General features: G+C 47.0%; 1 protein-coding gene across 1 annotated transcript in view; it reads left to right on the top strand.

Moving 5' to 3' along the window:
* The window catches only part of Slc24a2 (solute carrier family 24 member 2), a 288,585-nt gene that overhangs the window by 143,843 nt on the left and 120,850 nt on the right, over nt 1-23,892 (top strand). The window contains exons 2-3 of the mRNA XM_012514856.1: nt 11,060-11,098; nt 13,676-13,784. Coding sequence (XP_012370310.1) covers nt 11,060-11,098; nt 13,676-13,784 — 148 coding nt within the window. The remainder of the gene's footprint in view (nt 1-11,059; nt 11,099-13,675; nt 13,785-23,892) is intronic.

The following is a 23,892-nucleotide window of genomic DNA, read 5'->3' as shown; positions in this document are numbered from 1 at the left end:
CATTCTTCAATACATGTGAATCTATATTTTGAAATGAAGAGTTTTTGGTGTTTTCTAATAAGGCCTTCCACCTTGGATCATGCCTGAGCATTTAACATCTGCAGTGTAGTTAGTGCTCAGGAGAGGTCTGCTAGGGACTGCTGCTGTGGCTAGTAAGTGGAAGAACATGTCTCAGAAGAGAGCTCAGGCTAGAAGTCAGCCCAAAATAGCAAACGCTCCAGTCTCCGGCTCATCAGGCTCCCCCTGCCTGTGCAGTGCAGTGCACGTGAGGTGCTAAGTGAATGTGGTGGCCGGTGAGTCGCTTTGAAGATGCCATGAAGAAGGGAGCTGGGAAAATGGAGCAAAGGGGGGCTGTAGCAACGCCCGGGGTGGGACATAGATGAAAGTGGTTAAGTGGTGATTTGGCTGGACTTCCTACAAGGGCGAGGAGCGGGAGCAGGTGAGCCAAGAAGATGCTGGAATTCAACCTGAATGTGTCTCCCAAAGGCAACTGTCCCAAGTCCTCGTTAGTCTTTACTGCATTGTGCTTCCCAAAACAGCCCGCGGCGCAGTGGTCAGTGCCCGGCGGAGCTGTCCTGTGCTGCCGCATTCTCTGCTTACTACTTGTGGCCCTGTTGCATCCAAACATTTCTTCAGCCAAAACAAATGCCCATGACTGGACTTGCCCTGCCATTAGTGGGATTACTGCAGGTCCAGCCTGGCTACTGGACGAGCAGTAGCCCAGGTTGCAGGACCGAGGAGGTGGCCTCTGGGCACGGGATCCCCAGGCCCTCACCAGAAGGTCTGCGGTGACGCTGCTCTACACTGATCACCTGGTTTCTACCGAGCATCCTCAGAGCCCCACTGTGAGTCCAAGCCTACTTTTTTGCCCCATGGTAAGATTCCTACCTATTTGAACATCTTCTTCCTTGCAAAGCTCTAGTCCTACCTGCAGTAACTAATAATCCCACGACCTCTGTTTTCTGAATATCTGTAAGGTTCCAGCACAGTAGCAGGCAAAATATGGAATTTAATGGTATGTACTGTTATAAGTCCCCTTTGCTCAAGGAGCTTATCATCCAGCCAAGTGGTGAGTGGTGGACTCGCATGTGCACACACTCAGAAGTGCTGCGGAACGCTAATTCTGGCTGAGACAGAAGTTCAAAGAAGAAAAGCCCACTGTGCTTGCATTTCCACAAATAGGAGGAAATGGTGGCCCCGTCAGTGTGCACTTCTATGTTGCCTGGGAGGAAAATGATTACAGAAGCGGTAACTCACCACGACCAAAAGCCAGAAGGAACATGGCATTCTGCCGAGTAGAGCTCTTGCCTCTGGCCTCACCACAGATGAGAATACCGGATCATTAGAAAAAGTAAGATCGGATTTAACTTATTTACTGTGCATGTACCACCACCATGGTAGGCACTGCAGAAGGAGGTGAGGTGGAACAGGCATGGCCTCGCCCTCAGCTTGGTGCTTGCTTTGGAAACAGAGACAGAGTGGACAGAGCTGAGGAACGAGCTGCAGAGCAATGGGGGGGGGAGTGCAGAGGCAGCCAGTGACGCCGGGGGGGCCCCGCAGTGCAGGGCTCGGCTGTGCTAGGAGGGATTCCTCCCAACCTTAGCTAGGAGGTGAGGAGCAGATCAAGCAGTGGGACTGATCAAGCCCAGTCCATACGTGTTCAACAGAAAATCTCTTACATTTGGCATTTGTGCCCCATTGTTTTCCTCAAGTTACTTACATGTGCGTTAATATTATTAAATATTTAAAGTGAGTTACACTATGCTCATTTGCTTCCTGGTAACTAATATCAAAAGAACACTAAATTCTCAAACCCAGTAGCAAATCTGGCCTCTTTTTCTGCATCTCTAGATACTGTGTCAAGGTCACAAAGGCACTGAGACGGTACAGATAAAATCTCTAGGCTCAGAAGTTAGAATGGGGGGACTGAGGAGACAGCTGAGTGGCCTAAGCACCTACCTGGCAAGCGCGAGGTCCTGAGTTCAATCCCCAGTACCAAAAAAAAACAGTTAGAATGTGAAGAATCAATATGTATATCGATAAAGTTATAATTTTATATTCAGAAGCCCATAAATATGAAAACTTACTACTTTTCAAAATCACTGCATTACATTATACTCAATTTGTAGTCTTTTGATGTCAAGGCTTCTTTCAATCTCTTATATCTATGAAAGGTTTTTTTTTTTGCGGAACCGGGGATTGAACTCAGGCTGTTGTGCTGAGCCATCTCCCCGGCCCCTATGAAAGTTTTTAAAGAACAAAATAGCAAGAAATATAGATAATATTATCAAAAACTAAATGACCCTTGAATTTTGTCAGTTTCATGATACACTTCAAATAAGAAGTTCCCTTTGCTTATTGAATTTTTCTAAATGCTGAATTTATATTTTAGACTTAATCATATTCTTCATATTTTTAGTAGTCTTTGTTACCTTCTCTCCAAACAGATATACATGCTAAGTCCAGGGTCAATAATTATAAAATATTACAGCTAAAGTGATGAATAGACCACAGGTAGTTCACTTAAACATGTCCTTAAATATAACACTTAATTTTAAGTGGTCTAACTGCCACCTACATCATATGTCGAGTTAATTTTATGATACTGATATTCTGAAATGTGAGCTCCATAAGGACAAAGGTTTCAGTTGAGTGGGTCACACCCAGGTCCTTAGAATCTAGGAGAATGGCATATGGTAAGGATGTGATTGGTATCATCAGACAAATATTGTTAAGTAAATGCATTATCTTTATTTTAAAAACTTGCTGACCAGTCACCAGTTGACACTTCGAGCCCAGGGTTCATTTCAGATTACTGTTTCCCTGATACCAAGAAACAGCAATGACCAAGTGTCAGAAATTAATTGAAGACGGGTCCAAATAAACCACAGAGTGTCCTGGCCACAAAGGTCAGTGGAGCTCCTGGGCCCGCTGTCCTACCTCCAGCCGGGCTTTCCACTCCTGATGCAAGTCAGCTTCACACACAGAACAGCACGAACTTGCACTGTTGCTGGAATCTGGGCCTTGCAAGCGTCCAAACAAGTGCCTCCGTGAGCTTCACCAGACAGAAGTAGCCATAAGGCATCGTGGCAGTGGTGGCTGAGTAAATGCTGTGGTGGAGGGACAGAAGGCGTGACCAGGGCCTCTACTTATTCTACTCTCTGATCTAGCTTGTGTACCAAATGAACACAAATAAACTCACAGCAGTTAATTGGCAACTATTTTCTGGTTTCCACTGGAATTCAGAGCTTATGCATGGTTCCTAATCTCTCTACTGGATTTGCAGTCTTTGCCTCTGGCCACCCTACAGGTGGCCACCCTGCAAGGAAAAGTCGACTCTCTCCTCCAGCTCTTAAGGGAGCTCTGGATTCCCACTGTCTGTGTTTAGATCACAGCTCTGCTGGTCCTGTGGTCTTGGACAAACTGCCACCACCTTTGAGCCTCTGGGGCCTCATGAAGCAAAGGGGGCAGACATAGAAACACCTACTCTTGTGAGGACTCCATGAGGTTGTACATGGAGCTTTCTGCAAATATGACCTGCTCTTACTGTAATAATATTCCTAGTGAAAACATCTTTGTGTGGCCAGTGGCAAAGAACTGCTAACAGATTGTTTCTGGCTGGAATATCAGACTTGTTCATCAGCAGTTGTGAGAATCGCTTGATGGTACAATAAAATACATTAGCAACATCTGGATTTTTTTCTAGAAGGTGAGCAATGGCAGGGCTAGATGGTTGTTAATTCCCAAATGAAATGAATTAACATGGGCACATACAGAAGCAGCCCCAGGCCCCTTCCTCCTTCTCTCTGGCTCTATTTACAGAGTGGGGATTAGTGCCTTCTACACACCTATTTAATAAGAAAGATTAAATAATACTTTTAGAAATGGACTTAAAGAATCGCTGTGCTATTAATTTAGCCAGTGTAACGGGCTCTGTGGGGCCCGAACGTACTTCCTGTTCGGCCTGAGTAGCTTGACTCGCCTGTGTGCTTGTCTTGTAAGTCCCCGCGGTCGGGGACCACATGCACAGAGGGGAGTCCTGTCCCTTGGGGTCTTACAGCTCCCAGTATCTGGGAGGCAGTCTGGAGGAGCTGGGTGTAGACACGCCTACTGTGGCTTACCAGTTCTGTGTGGGGCCTTTCAAGCACTCCTGTTTAAAGATACGTGCTAAATCCACAATGGAATATATAAGATGCTAATTTGAGATGCAATAAGAACATATTAGGACTTCTATTTTTATCTTTTACTGTATTTATTTTTATTTTAAAAGAGGAAAGATTATTCCGTGATTACCTATGGTTGATAGAACATAAATCAGATAAACAGAGGCTAGATAGGTAGAAAAGAGCTATAAATAGATGACCGACAGATAGATAGATAGATAGATAGATAGATAGATAGATAGATAGATAGATGAAAGAAACAGGATTCACAGGATACGGTAACTTGTTCCGAATGCTCCTGATACTGGTGTACGAGCCATAAAGCTTGGAGACGCTGCTTAGACACAGCTGTGTGGGCTGAACTGTCCAGCGGCGTCCACGTGTGCGTCCTCCCTTTCCTTCACGCCCGCCTTACTTGGCGACTCCGGAATCCTGTTCCCTAGCAATCCTAGCACAAGTCCCAGCGGGCCCTCGGGTCGTCTGCCGTGAACGTCTGCCCGTCCCTGGGGTAAGCTTCGCCAGCTTCTGGAAGGGCCGCGTTTCACTCCCTAGCCAGGCCGTGGATTTCAGCAGAAGCCCAGGGCTCCCAGGCGCTCCCAGGGGACGTGTTCACAGTGTCGCCGTCGTCTTTGTGACAGCCTGGCTTCCTGGATGTTAAAGCCTATAATCCAGAGCATGCCCAGAGAAAGAGAAATGCCACATCAGTTCTGAGAGCATGCCCGCCTGCAGTCCTTCAGAGCCCGAGATTCCCCTCCCCAGCCAGCATCACGCGAAGCCAAAACGTTGGCTAGAAACCGTAATCTCACAGCCAGGGCGGGGCAGGGCGGGGCCTCCCCATCCTGCGGTCCTGCCCTCTGCGCGCACACGCCTGCAGAGGCCTGCTTCGCAGCCTGGCGCTAGGGCAGGAGGCGGCGTCCTCCGCCGGCTGCCCCAGCGCGTCCCGCAAGCCCTCGCCGGGAGCTCGCCTGCTTCCCTGAGCCGTGTCCCCCACGCGGGGCCTGCCGGGGCCTTTGCGTCCCGTAATCTGCGGCCTCCTCCCTGGCTCCTCCCGTGGACGATGAGGAGGAGCAAGCTAATGTGTCTGCCACGCGGCAGGCCTAGCGCAAGAGCTCGCGAGCAGCATTGCACGTAACTGTCGCGGCCGTGCTGGAAAGAGAACCCACTTTATCCTCCATTTCACAGATGAGGGAACTAAAGCATGTACCAGCTCATTTGCTCAAGATCAAAAAAGTGACAAGAAAACAAACCCGAGGAGCTGGCTCTGCATTCCGCGTGGCTCCACTCATCCTACTTCATTTGCCCTCTGCGCGTCCGGGAGTCCTGCGTGGCTCCTGCCGCTGCGCCCTCCTTCTGCTGCGCCTTTGCCTTCCCCAGTACTTGGTGATGCTGCAGGACTTAAAGCTCAGAAGGCTTTCCTCCCGTGTCGCGTTCTTGTGCCAGCGCCCTACAGTGAGGGCAGTAATTGTGGACCGCAAACATGTACTGATACAGATCCAAAACTGCACACCGCAATGCAAGTGTGGCTCTTCCTACCCTTTCTCTCCATCCTGCTATCTCGGTGAAGCAAGATTTTGGAGCGGCTGCTCCCACAGCCTGGGCCTCCCACGCCAAACGTCCTTCCTCTGAGAGGTCCCAGTGTTCCTGAAGGCGGCTGGGCAGCGATTACCTCGCAAGCAGAGGTGATTTGAACCTACAGCTCAGTATTTCTTCCTTGAGGAACGCGCTCACTCTATCTTCCTTTTGTGATTAGGAAGAGAGATGGGTCTCTAAGAGGCGCCAGGTATTATTTTTCCCTTTTAGGTTTTATGTCGGGGGTGTTGCGTCTTTTATCATATCTTCCCCTACAGTCCTTGAACTATATTCTTCTTTAATCAGAAACATGTTAAATGCTTTTAGGTATTATTAAAAAATGTGTTGAGAGAAAAGGGAAATGTTATTTCACATTTCCACCTAACTTTTAAATGAAGACAATCAACCAGATCATCCATCATCCAACCTTCCTAAATTCTAAGACCCTCAAATTAACATCAGTTCGCCAGGTGTGGTGGTGGTGTGAGTCTTGAGGCCATGCTGGACTACATAAGCGAGTTCAAGGCAAGCTTACATTCACAAGGAGACCTGTTTCAGGAAAAGAGGCAAAATTAATGTCCATTAAATGGATTAATAATTTAAATCACAGGCCTATTTGGTTTAGATCATATTTATGACAAAATAGTATTTTTTAGCTTTATCTTCCTGGATTTTGTGGTCCTTGTGGGACTTTGGCATAGTTCATTTAAGGACGTTTAACAAAACTTGGTAGAAAGTTGTGATGAAAGAAGTTAGTGGTATTTTGCTGAACATTTCTAACAGAATGCTTGTCTTTCCTCTGTGTCTGGTGCCAAATCTGTGGCCAGGAAAATCACCCTCTATTTTCACACTTGGCTTTTTTGGCCGGTGAGACCGCCATGGTGATGCATTTGATGCGTGATTCCCAGGTATCACTCGCTATGCAGAGAGGACTTTTGCGTGCTTGGGTCCTCGTGCTGAGTGACCCTGAGGGGTCACGGCTGTGTGACATACAGCGGCTTTTGATGCACGGAGGTCTAGGACTGAGAGCCTGTTTGTTTGGTAAAGCTCTGTACATGGTTACACCAAAAGTACAGTTGAGGTTCCACAAAATCAGCTCTCAGCCAGTGGCTTTCCCAGGTGAAAGGAAACGAGACAAAGGATTTGAGGACTATTTGAATCACTAAAACTTGCTTCCAGATGGTCTGTATTTTTATCCAGGGGAAAAAATGGAGCACTTTCTAAACCGTTATCAGATCAGTAGTGGAATTCCTATGTGGAGTCGGGATTTCCTCCAGGAAGGACCACAGATAGCGCTGGCATCGTTCCAGTTGCCCAATTAGACAGAACTAGCGTATGACTGACTTGGGAATGGAATAAAATGAGAGACTTGCTAAAGGCTTTCCTGTACAGATGTGCGCTGCATACCCTGGCGGGGGAAGCCCGCCAGCACGGTAGGGGCAGGGGCATGGGTCTGCTCTGGTCTGCCAAGGCCCCCTAGCCCCCAGAACTCTAAGAATGCTTTCGCTAATCCTCGAGAATTGCTTTGCATGCTACAGAACTGCTTAACAAATTGTTCTTGTCTCTGACAAGAACAGTTAGCCTTCAAACTGACTATCAAGAATTGGGCTTTCATATTAATAGAGCTCAACTTAGTAATATTTTAGTGTATTGTGATGCACCAAGTAATAATAGATGGTTTTAAAATTGGATGGTATACTGATAAGCATGATTAATTGATTAATTTAAAAGATTAAAAATTAAAACATGTAAGAATGCCAATATTAATCATTAAAATTGCCCTGGTCTCTTTCTGAAGAAATTGTCTTCTGTAATATCCAGTAGAATAAGCTCACAGGTGTTCACTGGTCCTGAAAATAAATTCATGACTCCAAGGCCAGCCTCAGACCTACCGGCCACGCACATTAAGACTGTTTCTTTGTTATCATCCCGTGTTGCTTCCAGTGTAATTAAAACCCTTTTAAAATTGAATTCTGAACATAAGCAGCAGCAGATTGCGGGGATGCAGGCTGCTTCAGGATGCAGTTAGAGCAAGCCCGAGCCAGGTGGGCCTCAGGAACTGCTGGCGGACGTGGCGAGCCCTTGTCGCCGTGTGTCCCACGGGGCTGCATGAAGGGCAGTTCTGAATGGCCCCCGCTGCCATCTGTGCATCTGCCAATTCACAGGCTGTATCCTGATGGATATTCGTGGCTGCAAATCAGCTTGAAGGAAAGCTAATGCTGTGAACTTCGGGTGACACTGAACAGTGGGAAATTCTGTAAGGAATTTCAGACCTTTCTCTGTACTTTGTATCTTTGTAGAATCCATGTGCGAAGTATTTTCCTTCCAGTTACTATGTTTTATGATCCTCCTAGCTGGAGGGAAAAAAAAAGTAGGCAATGGGGAGGTATTCCGTCTTTCTTGCAGACCACAAGACAGGCTTGAGTGTTCTCTTCTTTTCCTAAAATAGCTTCTTTAAGTATTTCTTTAATTCAAGCTCTCAGTTGGTGATTATTTTTGCTCTGCTGGAGCCTCCCCTTCTGGGATTCATCCTGTTCCTGCATGCTCGGTGGTGTCACTGGACTGTCACCACCAGCTCATAATTATTTGTTTCCCATTTAGCCCACAAGGTTCAGACTTGCTCCCTGGCGGAGCTCAGGACCTGGGAAATTTCCCTGGAGGGTGGTTCTGAGGAACGTGGGGTCATTTGCTGAGCTGTGTGGTGTGCAGGGAGAGAAAATGAATGCACCTGCACCCGCACCTGCACCTGCCGAGGAAAAGCCGGCTTGGGGGCTCCTTTCAGAGCAGAAAAAATCGAAGGACTGTTTCTGGCCCACTCCAGCTTTGCCAAACGTGTTCTGGGAACTAGGGTGTCAAAGGATAGTTCTTATTAGTACTTTTTACAGAAGTCATGGGCAAGTAGGAGGGAAGGAGGGAGGGAGCCCTAAATCAGGAGCTGAAGGTAAACTTAGCGATGCCCATGGGCTGTGCTCAGAAACGCCCTTCTGTTTGTCCAGTATGCAAAGGTTTTCCACAAGCTGATAAAAATATTTAGAAATAGAAGGGAAAGTGTATTATAGTTATTTCAAAGTAAAAAAGTACACATGTACAAAAATGAGTACTATTAGCATAATTGAATGTTTAATATCAACAAAAAAAACCCTCAGTATTAAATTTACCCTGTGTAAAACTTTTATTTTCTGTGAAAACAAACTGTGGATTCAATTTCCTCACTTTCCAAGATTTTAAGGATGATAATTGTAAATGAAAGCCTGTACTTTAAAATTCAAAATGAAAATTCTTTACATGGAAATGTATATTTTATGTGGTACATAGGAGCATCTTAGCATGCTTCGTATGGCATGTATGGTAGGACCTAAAAAGAGCCTGCAGCTCTGAAGGTTCTTGAACAGCTCTGCACCTGTCATCCCTTTCCACGAGGTTGTTCCTGCAGATGCATTTCTCTTCAGCCAAGAACAGAGTACAAGACGGGGACAGAAGTTCTGGCTTTCTGGTCTGTAAGGACCCATAGATTAGGTGAAATGATTAAAGTAGTAGTCCAAATATGAGGACATTCACAGGCCCTTGTATATCCCTAGAGAGGTTTCCGATGATGCCCCGATTCTGTGAAAGAAAGGGGAGTTCTCTTTGAGTTGGGAACGCAGAGCCATCAGGTTTGATCTTGCTGCTAGAATCCCAGGGCACTGTCGGCAGATAAGCAGACCTTTGGTGCCCTTGTGTTCTAACAAGCCTTCCCAAACCAGGCAGTGATTTCCACTTTTTAGAACAGGCAATTTGAAATGTTGGGAACAGGAGAAAAGGAAGATTTGGGGCTGGGGCAATAGCTCAGAGGTCTAACTAAGTGCCAGCCTGGCAAGTGCAAGGACCCAAGTTTGATCCCTGATACCACATGCCATGCCAGCCCTGGAACCCCAGACATGCTGTGCCATGCTGTGCTGGCCACTGAAACCAGGCATGGTGGTACATGCCTGTAATCCCAGCACTGGGGAGGCTGAGTCAGGAGGACCACTGCGAGTCCAGGCTGCAAATGGAGACCCTGTACCAAATAAGTAAATTTTTTTTTAAAATTGGAAAGGAAGTTTTTCTCCATTTCATGTGTGATGATGCTGGTCTTGCTATTCAGTGGGCCAACTTGCTCAGTTTTCATTCTATTCTTCACTGGGGGTTTCCTTTTAATGCAGTCCTCCCAACAGTAACCACTAGCACAAACAATTATTGCAGAATTCTTTCCTTAAATATGCCAAAGTATTACTGATTATTTTTATGAAGTATGATAATGTTTTTAAAATATGTTTTCCCTTAACAGTGCATTTTGACTATGTTCAGTTTCCGTAACCATGAGTGGCCCTTTTCCACGCTGCTGACTACCTGGTGACCCCTGCCTGCCTGGGCCGTAGCTAATTTTACTAACCTCTTTGCTGGGCACCTCAGTTGACTGTTTGACTTTGACTTTTCAGGACAATGGATCATGTGCCTAAGTAAACCATTGTAGATTGACTAGAAATACATTTGGCAAAATAATCCAATATAGTCCAGTAGTCCATAATAGTAGTGGGTTATCCGTAGGACTGGCAATGTCAGAAGTTGTTGACTTGAGCCTTTTATAGGTCAGCATATTAATATGACTTTACTTTTTATATCTCATTTTTATACTTTTCTACTGGATGGTTAAGACCAAGATAAAGTAAGACCTATAAACAAGAAATGTAACTTTTGTATCTGACAAGGTCAGTCAGGTCCCCTCAGGACTTAGCCTTAAACCCTGTAAAGTAGTTTGTAGATCCTTTGTCGGTGTCAGCCATGTGGATGAGTCACGGCCATTGCTTGACCAATTTGCTCTCTGCGAAAGCCTGAGAGAATGTTATTTTGCTGAATTCATGCACTTACAGTATTTAAATGGCAATGGAATACCCATCTCTGACAAAACTAAACGAAAAAAGGGGATATAAAGGAAGGACTACTTTGTATCTGTATATACAAAATAGAATAGATATACAGCTACTTTCTCTTAATTCAATGAGAAGAAAGATTTGTACTAATAGTGCTTGGACAGGATATCATGTCTGCATCTATGAAGACAACAATATGCGGTGTATTAATTATTGAAACTGTCCTACTAATTGGGTTTGAAACTGTCCCATTGCTATTTGTTTCTCAATAAAATTAATAAAAAATTTAAAAAAGAAATACATTTTGGCCTGACTTGCCCCAGAAGCAGGAAAGACTCGATCTTCCTCATTGCTCGCGCCTGTCCTGTCAGCCCTCCGTGCAGTCTGCCACTTACTTATGACTTCTGTTTCCTGTCTTTGTCTTTTCCTCTCATGCAGTCGTCTACAGACAGGGACAAGGATGAGCCAGCCCTACCGGTAGGAGGCAGTGCTGCTGCCGCTGCTGCCTGTGCCTGTGCCTGGGGACTGCGGGGTGGGAGGGGCGGGCTCAGCGGACGCCTTCTCCCTGGCAACGTGCGTGGGGCTCAGCCCCTGGCTGGGGTGTGCCCCGCCTACAGCGAGCAGTTCCTGAGTCCTGACATGCGCTGACTGCTCGTTCTGGTCCTAGAGTGCCAAAGTTTGAGTTCGCTCTTCCACTGAGCAAAGACTATTATAGGACTTGAAAGAGTCAGAAATTTCCAAATTACATTCCAAGGGATGTTGAGCTGGTATCTGGGGACAAGGTGGAACGTAATGCTTGGTAACTTCGTTGATCTGCATGCACTCATCTTTCCATTGAAAATTTCTTTTGGACCCATCAAAAGAAATGTTGCATGATTCAATATATACACAAATGTCTGAAAAAATGCTTTAGGTTCTTCTGTAGATGTAATCTGCTTTTGAAGGAGACACCCATAGCACTGCTCTTCCACTTCCCCAGAATAAGGACCGTGGGAACAGCGGCTAAGTTAGTAACAAAGAGCACGTCTCGGCTTCCTATCCCGCCAACACACCCATTGCAGGCTGTGCAGCGTGGCAAGGAAAGGAACTGAGTTTTGTGTTCAGCCACCAGTGATGGTATTTCTGGTCTTGTCAGGTTTCCCAACCTTGCCTCGAAAATATGTGAACCTTAGTAATTTGAATCCACTAGAACTAAATAACACAATGCATTTAAAAAATTATAGACTTTTAATTCTAAAAAGACTAATAGTAATGAAGACATAACCTGATCCTTCCTCATGCAATACTCAGAGCAAAGAAATAAGGAGTCCCTTAAGGGTGCACAGGACACACCAGACACACTACCAGACTGTGGGGAAAACCCTCAATCTCTCCCGCTGAGGAGCCCGGACTCTCCCGCAACACAGAGGCATCAGCAGTCCCCTCTGATTCTTCTCTCAACCCTGTTGGGTTGAGAATATAATTTTAATAGACCATCAATTAAATAAAATTGGACCGGGGAGATAGCTCACTGGAATAAGTGCTTGCCTGGCAAGTGCAAGGTCCTGAGATCGATCCCTGGTACCACAAAAATATAAAATAAAATATAAAATAAAATAAAATAAAATAAAATAATAAAATTCACATGGAAGAAGGTCCAATTTTTCCAAATATCTCATAATGAGAATTTACTCATATTTCAGGATAGCCATGGATTTCATGTTTGCACCAAAGGTTTGGACCATGATAATTAATATTTTTTAAGTAAAGAGCAATAGTTTGACCTTTAAAATAAGGTTAATAAAAAATAAATAAATAAAATAAGGTTAATAATTTGAAGGCACTGCCCAAGTTAATCGAGTTAATCATATTCTTTAGTGTAGACATAATGGTCTAATGGGTGCCTAGAAAGTCTCAGGATGAATCCTAGAGTGTAGCACTTTGAAAGTATGTTTAGTGATTGGGTCTCTAAGGGGATTTTTGTTCAGAGCCCCTTTCAGCTTTAAGATATCAAATATTTGGGGAAATCCACCAATGTAGACAGTTGGAAGTCTTAGAGGAAAATAGCATTTTATTTTTACCTTAGAGGAAAATAGCATTTTATTTCATATGAAGCTTTTCAACTAAATTTCAATAAGTTGTGCATCACACCCCTGCTCACCTTAGATCATCTGAAAAGCTTGGCAGCCTCTAAGGATCTTGCCCTGTGACAAGCAGCGCAAGACCAGCAGAGAAGAAAGGAATTTCTACTTAGGATGAAAATCTGTTGAAATACAGTGGGTGTGGGATGGAGCTTCTTTTAAGACTGCTTTTAAAAATGGAAGAGTTGGGGGCAACTTTTTCCTCAGAAGTGGGCTCCTCACATTTCAGTTCCACTTATTTGGGCAAAAGATGGTAGCCCGTGCCCTCTCTACCGTTCACGACCCGAAGCTCCGTTTCTCCCGACGTCGCTTACACGGACCATAGTGCTCCCGAGGCGGCGATGTGGTTCTGCCGGAGAGGGGCGCGGCGCTCCCCTGGGAAGCCGAGGAAGCAGTGGTGCTCTCATTTGCTTTCTCTACTTCCTAAAAATGTTCTAGGTGCTTGTACTTTACTGTGTCTATAAAATATGAGTACTGGTAAAGGTACAAATATGCACACTCAAACATTGTGCTAACAGGCGTCTCATTCAGAAAACTCAGCGAATACCCCTAGTTTAGTAAGAGACTTGTAGAAAAGCAAATCTGAAACCCATGGTTCTGTTATTCTCCTTTCGTCTGCGTGACACCTCATTTGACTTCTCTGGAACCTCCTCATCCACCTAAAGTTTGGAGAATGAGCTGAACAGTGCGAAGCATGCAGCACATTGCCTGGTATTCACTAAGCTCTAAAACAATGATTGGAAGCAGTAGATTCACGTGGCAAGAAAGGTCATAAGAAAGCCACTTCCTCTGGAAGCCTGAAATGCGCTTGAAAATCTTTGGCTCGGAAGTGGATGCCTGTGTGTCAGCGATGAGTGGCTGCCAGGCAGGGCGAGAAGCTTATCAGTAACGCTCTCTGCTGGAAAGTAACAGCCTCTTTGCTTTCTCCACTCAGGCGAAGCCCCGCCTGCAGCGGGGCGGAAGTTCTGCCTCCCTGCACAACAGCCTCATGAGAAACAGCATCTTCCAGCTGATGATTCACACCCTCGACCCGCTCGCTGAAGGTAAACATCAGGCTCCGGTTAGGAGCTTGTTCTGGGGAAGCAGTGACAGAGGCTTTGCTGTGGCACAAGCCTCTAGCCTCCTCCTGGTTAGCATCTGCCAGAGGAAGCCCTGACCACGCGTGCTGCTTTATCTGTCACAGCTCAGTTCGTGAGGGGTGGTTTGGTACCAGGAGTAGGGTGTGAGGCCCTGTGCTGAGTCTGTCTTTGATGCCTCTGGTACAAATGGAGTTTATTATGAGGCAGAGAATGGAAAGGTTTCCCTCCCATCCACCTAGAGTAACAGTTTTCCTTTATCGTCCTGTCCAAGTTTCAAAACAAAATTGTGTGTGAAGAGAAACTGCACTCCTCAAAAAGAAGAAAAAGTACCCCATGATCTAAGAGGACCTCGATTAGCTTGGGGGTGATGTTCCAAGCAGTACTTTGGATCCTGCAGATCCTTTGTCATTTGGGCAGGGGGAGAGGAGAGCACCCAGACAGCCAGATAATCCTAAAACAGTTGCTCAGCAGTCGCTGGAGACCAGAAGGCTTGCTTCAGGTCCTGGGGTAATCTCAGGAGTCACCACCCCAGTATTATTTCCTTTCAGTTTTCTTGGTCACATGGAAAATATATCATGTTTCTTCAACTGTATAAGTATTCTAAAAGTTAGTTTTCCCAGTAGTTAGACATCTGACATATCAGATCAACATCAGACCTTGCCACTAGCGTGGGGTTCGCATGTAACCAAGCCTGACTCCCTTCACCCCTGGGCAGTGTTGTTGGGCCTGATACTGTATGGAAGCTAGCAGGGAGCATAGGAAGAGTGCGGCCTGAGAACAGGTGTGTGCGACAGAACAGCACACAAGATCTGACTTTGGCTGATTTGCTGTACCTTTGGTAGAACAGTCCATATGCTCATACACCATTAAGAATCCGGGTCCCAAGAACAGTTCCCCAGGTCCTGTCTGCCCGCACTGGACACACACCCCTTACCCAGAATACCACAGGGTCACCTCTTGCTGCACAGCAGAGGCATTTGGTCATGAGCCATCTCCCTGTTCCCCCAGAGAGCTGGGTAGCTGATGTGGCATGACACAAGGATCCGGGTTCTGTTCACTAGAGGTGACCCTTCCAGGGAAAGCCTAGCTGCCGTTACTCAGACTCCTCCAGAGGCTCACTGACAAGAGCATTAGACCTGCTCACGAGTGTTCTTTCCTTTTCCACGGTGAACACCCCAGAAACAGGAGTGAGGGCATCTTAAGCAGACTACTGTCCCTCCCTCCTCCTGGCCATGGAGAGGTCAGGTGACTTCGGGGAAGCTAGGCTTCCCCCAGAACCTGGTGCTCCATCAGTGTAATGCTCTGTTGCGCATTCTGCAGCTGATAAGGCATTTGCACAGCTGTGAGATTACTCATCACAGGAACACTTCATAGCTGACATTTCTCTCTGTTCATAAAGCATTGTGCCACCAGCACAGATCTCCCCAGCGCCCGCTTCTCTCACCGGCCCGCACATCCTCCCAGGCTGCCATCACCGCTCCCCACCGGGCTTCTGCTCTGGTCCTCCACGTCTTCTGTTGCCTCTGTTGCCTCTGCACATTGCCCACACTGAAACACAAGTAATCTTCTTTACAGAGTAAATCGAGCTGTGTCACTCTTGCTTATAACCTTAGTGGTTTACCAGGCCTCTTAGGGAAATTACGAAGCCCTCAGCAGAGTCGCCATGATTTATTCTTGCTCCAGGCTCACACTAGCCACGAGGGTCTCTCTGTCTCCAGACAGATACCTCTTCTCAGCTCGGGCCTTTGCTGCAGCTGGTTCTGCTGCCAGAACCCTTCCTTCTTTGCCGCCTCCATTTCTCCCAGGTTCGCTCCTTGCCTTTCTTCAGCATGGAGCCTGAGGAAACTTCCAAGTGATCCAGTCTAAGTCAGGATCTCAAGCACACCTTGCGAGACACCATGAGATACAGTTGGTGAGCTTGCTGTGGTCTTCTGCCGGGAAGTACTGCATGTCCTGAGAGCTGGGACTCTTTTGTTCACGTTTCCCCAAAGCTTCGCAGCGCACTTGACACAGAGGAGCTGCGAAGGCTCTGAAGATTAACCGACTTGTCACAGTCATAGAACCTGATGTCCACGGTCCTGAAGTCCCCTAACACTGTGCAGATTTAGGATTGCATGTGAATCATATCTCGGTTATTTTGAGCCACGGATTCTCTACCCTGTTGTTCGTATAAATCATGTGAGAGGCGAAAGGGGCAATTTTATTGGTTCTAACTCAATTCTGAGTGAGTGACCGAGTACATTTGCTTTTGGCAAGGTAGCTTTCTGTAGCAAAAAGAGTTAAGGTGCCAGATCCAGACTCTGGTCCAGGCAGGCCTCACTTCTGCATTAGCTGTGTGGTCGCATGCAATTTACTACACCTCTCTGTAGCCATTTCCTTATCTATAAAATCAAAATGATGTACAATGATACCAGCACTGTAGGGTTTTTATTTTTAAAAAATTATAGATACACAGAAAGCATTTAGCACACTTGCTAGCACATTGTAGGTGCCATATATGTTTGGAATATTTTGCTTCATTATTTTGAAAGTAGTACAATGTACAATATGTGGGTTTTTTTAACTTTTAAATATTCACAAATGTTCAACATCACTGGTCATCCAAAAAATGCAAATTAAATCAAGACTGAGATTCCATCTCACCCCAGCAAGAGTGGCCATCACCAAGATGTCAGCCGATAACAAATGCAGGAAGGGCTGTGGGGAGGGAAGAGGAGCCCTTCTCCACTGCTGGTGGGAGTGCAGACTGGTGCAACCACTGGGAAATCAGTGTGGAGACTCCTCAAAGAACTAGGCTTAGTGGTCCCATTTGACCCAGCTGTTCTCCTTCCGGTGTCTTCCCAGAAGAACTAAAAACACCATTCCACAGTGGTATACGCACCCATGTTTAGACGAGACGGGGCGCGTTCGGGGCGGTATGGCTGTGGACTGACCCGCGTTTAGAGCACCACAGTCTGTACTACCTGAGTCTTGGAAACAACTCCCATGGCCATCAACCAATGAAAGGATGCAGAAGGTATAGAGTATTTTTATATAATGAAATATTCTGCTTCATTATTTTGAAAAGTCATAAAATATACAATATGTGGGTTTCTTAAACTCTTAAGTATTAAAAAGCTGTTCAACATCACTGGTTATTAAAGAAATGCAAATTAAAGCAACCTTGATATTGCATCTCGCTCCAGAAAGAATGGCTGTCGTCAGGACATTAAGCACAAAGTAGAATGAATTGGAGACTTTTCTAGGGAATGGAAGCAACTGGATTCAGTACTCTCAAATGAAGCGAATCAGACTCACACGTGCAAGCATCGTGTTGTCTCGCTGGTGTGATAAACTGGAGAGTAAATAAGGTGTTAAGAAAGGGGAAGAAATGGTTAAAAAATAGGGAAGACTAGGGTGGGGAAGAGAGAAAGGAATGAAGGAAAAAGGAAAAATAATTTTTAAAAAAAATTATTATTTATTTACTTGATACAGGGTCTCACTATGCAGTTCAGACTCATAGTGATCCTCCTGTCTCAGCCTCCTCAGCACTGGGATTGCAGGCGAGCACCACCACGCCTGGTTTTGGAGCCAGCTTAGCGTGCCCAGGGTTCTGGGGCAGGTATGTCATGCAGTACCAAGGATTGAACTTGGGTCCTTGTGCCTTCCAGGTAGGTGCTTAGACCACTGAGCTATCTCCCCAGCCCCTTTATATGTATCTAAAATGAGTCAAAAAGCTTAATTTTATTAATTTTTTTTTTAATTTTAGAATTCTCCAGGGAAACTATCTGAGCCTGGAGATTTCTTATGTGGAAAGACTTTAATTGTGAATTCACTTTTTTTTTTTTTTTTTTTTTTTTTTTTTTGGCAGAACCGGGGATTGAACTCAGACCCTTGTGCTTGCCAAGGAAGCACTTATTCCATTGAGCCATCTCCCCGGCCCCAAAAAGCTTAATTTTAAAAAAGATTAATTGAACTGATATGTTGTTGAACTTAATATGTAATGTTTAATAGAAACTGAAAGATCAGAAAAGTAGACATGAACAGATCTTTTTAAAAATCTGACAAAATTGTTAAGAGAGAAAAAAGTGACCTTTCAGAAAAAAATTCTGCTGCAGTTGATCAAATTCATGTTTCATAAGTGATTAGACAGAAGTAGCAATAATTAGAAGAGAGAGCACTTTTAAAAATGTAATCGATGCTCTTTGAAATCAATCTTATTTAAAAGAAGTATATTAAATGTCATGCTGGGAAAATATCATAAGTATGACATATGTCAAAATTTCAGTTAGCAGATTAACAAAGTTTATGCTAATCTTATAGAAAATATGGATTAGAATAACACAAGAATTCAGGCTGGGGAGATAGCTTGGTGGTCTAAGCACCTGGCTAGCAAACACAAGGACCTGGATTTGATCCCTGTTACCACATGCCACGTTGGCCCCAGAATCCTGGGTGTGGTGATGCACATCTGTAATCCCAGCACCGGGAGGCTGAGACAGGAGGATCACTCTGAGTCTGAACTGCATAGGGAGACTCTGTATCAAATAAATAAATAAAAACTCCAAATGGTTTGAATGAACGTACTCAAAATTTAACTGATAACTAAGTGTCCACATAAAGGAAAATTATAGCCAGCATACCATAGCTTTATGTACAGTGCTTTCATTTATCAGATAATTACTTCAAATCATGTTACATACTTATTAAATTTCTAGATGAAAAAGTTTTTCAAAGTGTATTGGTCAGCTTTCCCACTGCTGGGACAAAATACCCACCAGCCGCAGTTTGAAGAATGAGAGGCTTATTCTGACTATAATTTTAGAGGGCTTAGTCCAGGGTCAGGCGACTCCACGGTCGGGACGTCGCAGTGAGGAGAAAGAGTGAAGCGAAGCCACTTCCACTGTGATGGCCGGGAAGCAGGAAACGAGAAGAGCATAAGAGGAAGGCGCCGGGAATAGTGCCCAAATTCATTGCCCTGGGCACCCAGTGTAACCTGAAGGGTGCTTGATTAATCTGCCCAACCCATCGGGGTGACCCCCGGGACTAGCCACCACAGAAGGTTATGTGGAGCACACCTCTTCCTCCTCCGTCGGTTTCCCAGTCTTCTTCAGTTCCTCAGTTGTCTTGGTAAGAAACCACTACTATCAATATCTGCTTGGTCCTTCCAGAGTTGTTCTGTCATATGATTCTCTGAGTGTTTGAGTGTGTGTGTGTGTGTGTGTGTGTGTGTGTGTGTGTGCGCGCGCGCGCGCGCGCACCTGCGCCCACAGGTCTCAGTGATCTAAAAGTCTTTTTAGTTCTTTGTTTGGAAGACATCCCTTTCTGGTAGGGCTTGTTTTTGTTTTTGGTTCTGCTTGGCAGGGAGGCTGTGTTTGGTTTCTTTGAGATAAGGACTAGTGAATGCAGATTGTTTCGGAGCTGTGCCCTCGGTGATTTTCCAAAACATCTGCTCCTTGTGGAACTAGGCCGCAAGTAGACTGTTGTGTCCTGCTGGAGCAAGGTGCGCCTGCCGGACGCTGGCCCCTGCTTTCAAGGTGAAGCTGCCCCTGGAAGGATGAGGCCTCAGAGTGAGGGTCTGAGGAATGCCGAGCACCACCATCGGTCTGGCCTTAAGTGACGCCGAAGCCTGGCAAGCCCCTTGGAGCTCTGACGCGGCTCAGGAGCACACAGCCAAAAGCACAGGCTGCTCTGGCATCTTTCTTCCCCAAAACGTTCGCAGTTAATTTCCATTCCAAGAATAGCCAAAAAATCAACCTACAGTTCTCAGAAACAGTCATCTTTTACTTTAGATCTAACCACTTGAAGTCACCTGTCATGCCAAACTGCCCCCTCTGAGGGATGCCCGCTGTGATGGCCTCGTCCCCAAGGTGACCCCACAGTATTCAGCAGCTTCCCTGCTTTACTGAAGGACGGCTCACTGATGTCCCTGGAATCCATCCAGCTAAGCCCTTGGCACTCCAGCAACCAGTCAGGATTCATAGAGGCAAATATTCACTTCATTTGAAAGCATCCTCTAGGCTCAGTGGCTGGTGGAAATACCCGTCCCTGAGTCTCAGCTGTGCCTCGCAGGTGCTTTGGTCTTCTAACACCAGTGCTTGAGCCCTGGCTAAGAGAGGCAGTTTGTCCTCTGAGCTGCAGTCCCAGGATCCAGCAGCACTTGTGTTTTGGTTATCCGTTGACTTGGTACCTAAAACAACCACAGTGTTATTGTTCATGTTTCCAAGGGTCAGGAATTTGAACAGGGACCATCTGGGTGATTCTTCGGCTCCATTTTGTTCAACAGAGGTCATTTTCTGGTGTCCACTGGAAGGTGGGTGGTAGGACTCCAAGCTGGCCTCACTGACAGGTCATTTGCTGGTGTCCACTGGAAGGTGGGTGATAGCGCAGTCCAGGCAGGCCTCACTCCCAAACCTGGCACTTCTGAAGGCACAACAGGTAGCTCGGCTGAGCTGCCTCCCTCTGGCTGTCCTCACTGCCCCACTGCCTTTCCACATAGCCAGATTTCTGACAGCAAAACTTCCAGGAGGCCAGAGCAAAGGTTCAGGCTCCATGCGACCTAGGCTGGGCAGTCCCAGGCAGTCATTTCACAACCATCCCGCAGTCAAGTGGCCACTAAGACCCGCCCCGCCTGGGGGCCAAGACGAGGCTCCAGCCACCGCAGAAGGAAGACCAGCGTGGGACGCCTTGCATCTGACCACTGCTGGCTCTGAGGCGCGCCGTGGACTGACGGCTGTTTGCTGCTGCTTGGTGCGCTCCAGGCAGATGGTGCTGTGCGGAAGGAGCAGCCTTCCTGCCTGCCATGCGGGCTGCGGGCAGCTTTGCCAGAACACAGAATTCTGAGCAGACTGTGGTTCTAGAAAGAAGGCTTCTGTCTGAGTGTGTGGAGAGAAGACTGCTTGCCTCAGAAGAAAGCCCTGGTGAGCTACGGTTACCGTTCTCAAGACCACACTAGGGCTGGCTGAATGGATCCTTCTAATTCATTCACTGTCCTTCATTGCTTTTAGCATTTTCTCTAAACAAACTGTCCTTATACATAGATGTTCATTTTTAAGAACCTAAAGCAAAGATACTAGATGGAGCGCTTTCAGCATGAGAAGAGGCCTCAGCTATCGGCTAGCCTCGTCATCATGCAGTACTATACAGGAGATACTGGCCCACACCAACACGTAATGACACGCCAGCTCCCACAGGCAGGATGCTCACGTGGCCAGGCCCTGCAGGCACTCTGCAGACTGCCTCATCTCACTTTGCCCCTGCCCTGCTCTGTCCTGCAGAGGGCACTGACAAGAACAGAGGCTGCATCTTGCCTCACCAAGCCGACCCAGGGAGGAAATGGCAGAGCCAGGGTCTGAACCGGTCCTGCTGTTCTGGCACTTGTCACCTCAAGCCTGGCTCAGTGTCCTTTGTGGGCCCTGTACAGTCACCAGGCTGAGTCTCAGGAGCACCAGCCCATCCCTAGATGCTTCCCACACTGAGTCCCAGGCAGCAAGACCCGTCCACAGCAGCAGCTGTGCCCACCCCAGGCCCATCCACCCGCAGCAGCCCTGTTCTCCTCGCCACCCACTACGTGCAGTCGCTGTTGGCCAACCAGTCCTGAAGGCCTTAAGGGCTGTACACAGGAAGGAGCCAGTGGGGCGCAGTTAAACTGTGTTCAGTGTCACATAAGAGAATCCCGCTGGCTCACTCATTCTTTAGGGCTTTCTGTGGCCAGTTAGCCAGAGCCCTGTGGTGGCCGTCTGAGGCCTGACGGTCGGGACCCAGCCCCTTCCACTGTCTCCTTCCCTCCAAAGCACGTGTCTCCCCACTGTGTCCTCGTAGGGTGCCAGCTCTTCCACTCTCCACGCTCTCCAGCATCAGGCCTGCATCCAGCTGGAGGAGGGGAGAAGAGAGCGAGAAAACCGTGTCTTCTTTTTTATATATGTTTTGTTTTATTAAGGGTACAAACAAGAACAAATAGTAAAACAAAGGTAGAAACACAGTGACATACATATGGTACAGAATTTCAACACAGGAATAGAAAATTAACAATGGTTATTATATTACTTATTTTCATCATCAAATCTGTTGCTCAGATTAACAGATATAGGTATGCAAAATTAGTCAAATAATGAAACATTAGTGCCTGCTAGCTGTGTCTTCTAATCAGGAAAACGTTAGAGTGCTCAGAAGTCGAGTTCTCCTTACACCACGTGGACCACAGCAGGGAGGTACCACCCCAGTGTCAGGAGGAGCGTGAGCAGGTGCTCTGGGCCACGGAGTCGGGGCCGGCTTGGAATGGAAGGAGGGAGGTGGGTGTGAGAAGAATGGTGCCGGCGCCCAGCCCTGTTCCTGCTGCTACTGAGAAAGGCTGGAAGTGCCTGCTCTGCCAGAGAGGAGAAAATTCCCCTCTCCTCTGGCTTCGGGAAGGAGGAGAATGAGAGTGCCAGGGATAGAGACACTCAGGATGACGACTGGGAAGCAGGAGGGAGGCAGGGAGATGATCAACCCCCCCCCAAGTCCTCTGGTCCTCTGGTTATTGGTCAGTTGAACATGGCACAGTATTTGTGCCTGAGCTGCTGCCAGAGGCCTCAGCAGTTCAGGCCTGGCTCTCGACGCGGTGAGAGGCAGCTCATCCTGCAGATGACTGCTGTCTGTCTGTCTGTCTGTCTGTCTGTCTGTCTGTCTGCCAAAAAAAGGTCTTGCAGAAAGGGTTCCACAGCCTTCTCTGGTTACCAGGCACAGTCACCACAAGAGTGATGCTAAAATGGTATTAATGACTATTAAAAATTCAGAGATAAGCAACAAAGTTACTTCCTTAAGAGTGTATCCTACATTGTAATAACTCTGCCACATAAAAGGTACCACTGGCCAAACGTGTGTGAGCTCCCATGAATATCCTCACCGCACGCTGGTGATCTGACTGGAGAGAGGACTCTTCTGCACCAAGGCTGCTGCCAGCCAGGAGCCTGCCCAGCCCGCGAGCTCGTGGAGAATCAGACACACTAGTCTCCTGCGTGGCTCAAGGAGGTGGGCATTGTTTCCTATTTGGGGGTAAAGAGTAGTGAGGATTGAATCACCAAAGAACACCAGTGCAGTGGCCGGCTCTGGCCCCAGCTCCGTCCTGCACTGACCACATGTCCTTGTGTGATTTGTTGCCCTCTTTGTGCCTCAGCTTCCTCGTCTGTGAAGAGTAATAGTACCTCACTAGGTTGTTTTAATAATGGATGAGCTAACTCATGAAAAGCACATAAAACAAGTCTTGGCTGAGAATAAGTGCCACTTTAATGCTAGCATCATTCAGAAAAGAAGAGAAAAAAAAGGACCTCAAGCTAGAATCCTGCTTACTCCAGACAGCAGTTCCTAGCCTCACACCTGAGAGCTTGATTGGAGATGGTGGTGGGCAAGAGCAGCCGCTCGCCTGCCCCTGACTGTGGAAACAGCCCCCTCCGTTGGGGTGGCATCCTCCTCAGCCTCCCGTGTGGCTTCAGCTGGATGCACGTGGAGCAGTGAGGGAGGAAGTGGACACCACCTGGCCAGCCGGACCAGACACATCAGCCCTGGTCATCGATCCATGCGGTGACAGATGTCACATCCAAATCGGCTTCCTGCCTGAGCTGTCCCATCTGAACACTTTCTAGGAGCTGAGTCCTTGCAAACGTTATCTAATCAAAGCCTCTTGGCAGGCCAAGAAGAAGGGTCTGTTAGCCCTGAACTATACTTCCCCAGGTCAGTCAGAGACACGGAAGCCAGGCTCCTAACTCAGGTCATCCCAGCCAGCTCCACTGCGCTCTCTCAGGTAGCACTCTCGGGTGAGCTGCTTGGCCAGCATCCACCTCGCAGAGGATGTAGGGTTGTGAGAAACCTTCCCAGGACCACAGTATGGAGCCGCATGGCTGAGTCCTACATGGCCCCCTTCTCGTACCGTTCGTGATGGTCTTCATCTGGTCCTCTCAGTGGGCCTCTCTACAGGGACGAGATGTGTGGCGTCCCCTTCCCCTGCCCTGCAGAGGGCCTGCCACTGAATGCAACTTATTTCATTGCCCTTAAATCCTCGCCCAGAAAGGCATCTTGCCCAGCTCGTCATCTGCAGATACAAATTCCTGAAACAGTG

The sequence above is a fragment of the Octodon degus genome, unplaced genomic scaffold, assembly GCF_000260255.1.
Source record: "Octodon degus isolate 3935 unplaced genomic scaffold, OctDeg1.0 scaffold00044, whole genome shotgun sequence".
NCBI lineage: Eukaryota > Metazoa > Chordata > Mammalia > Rodentia > Octodontidae > Octodon > Octodon degus.
This window is presented reverse-complemented; position numbering and strand designations above follow the sequence as displayed.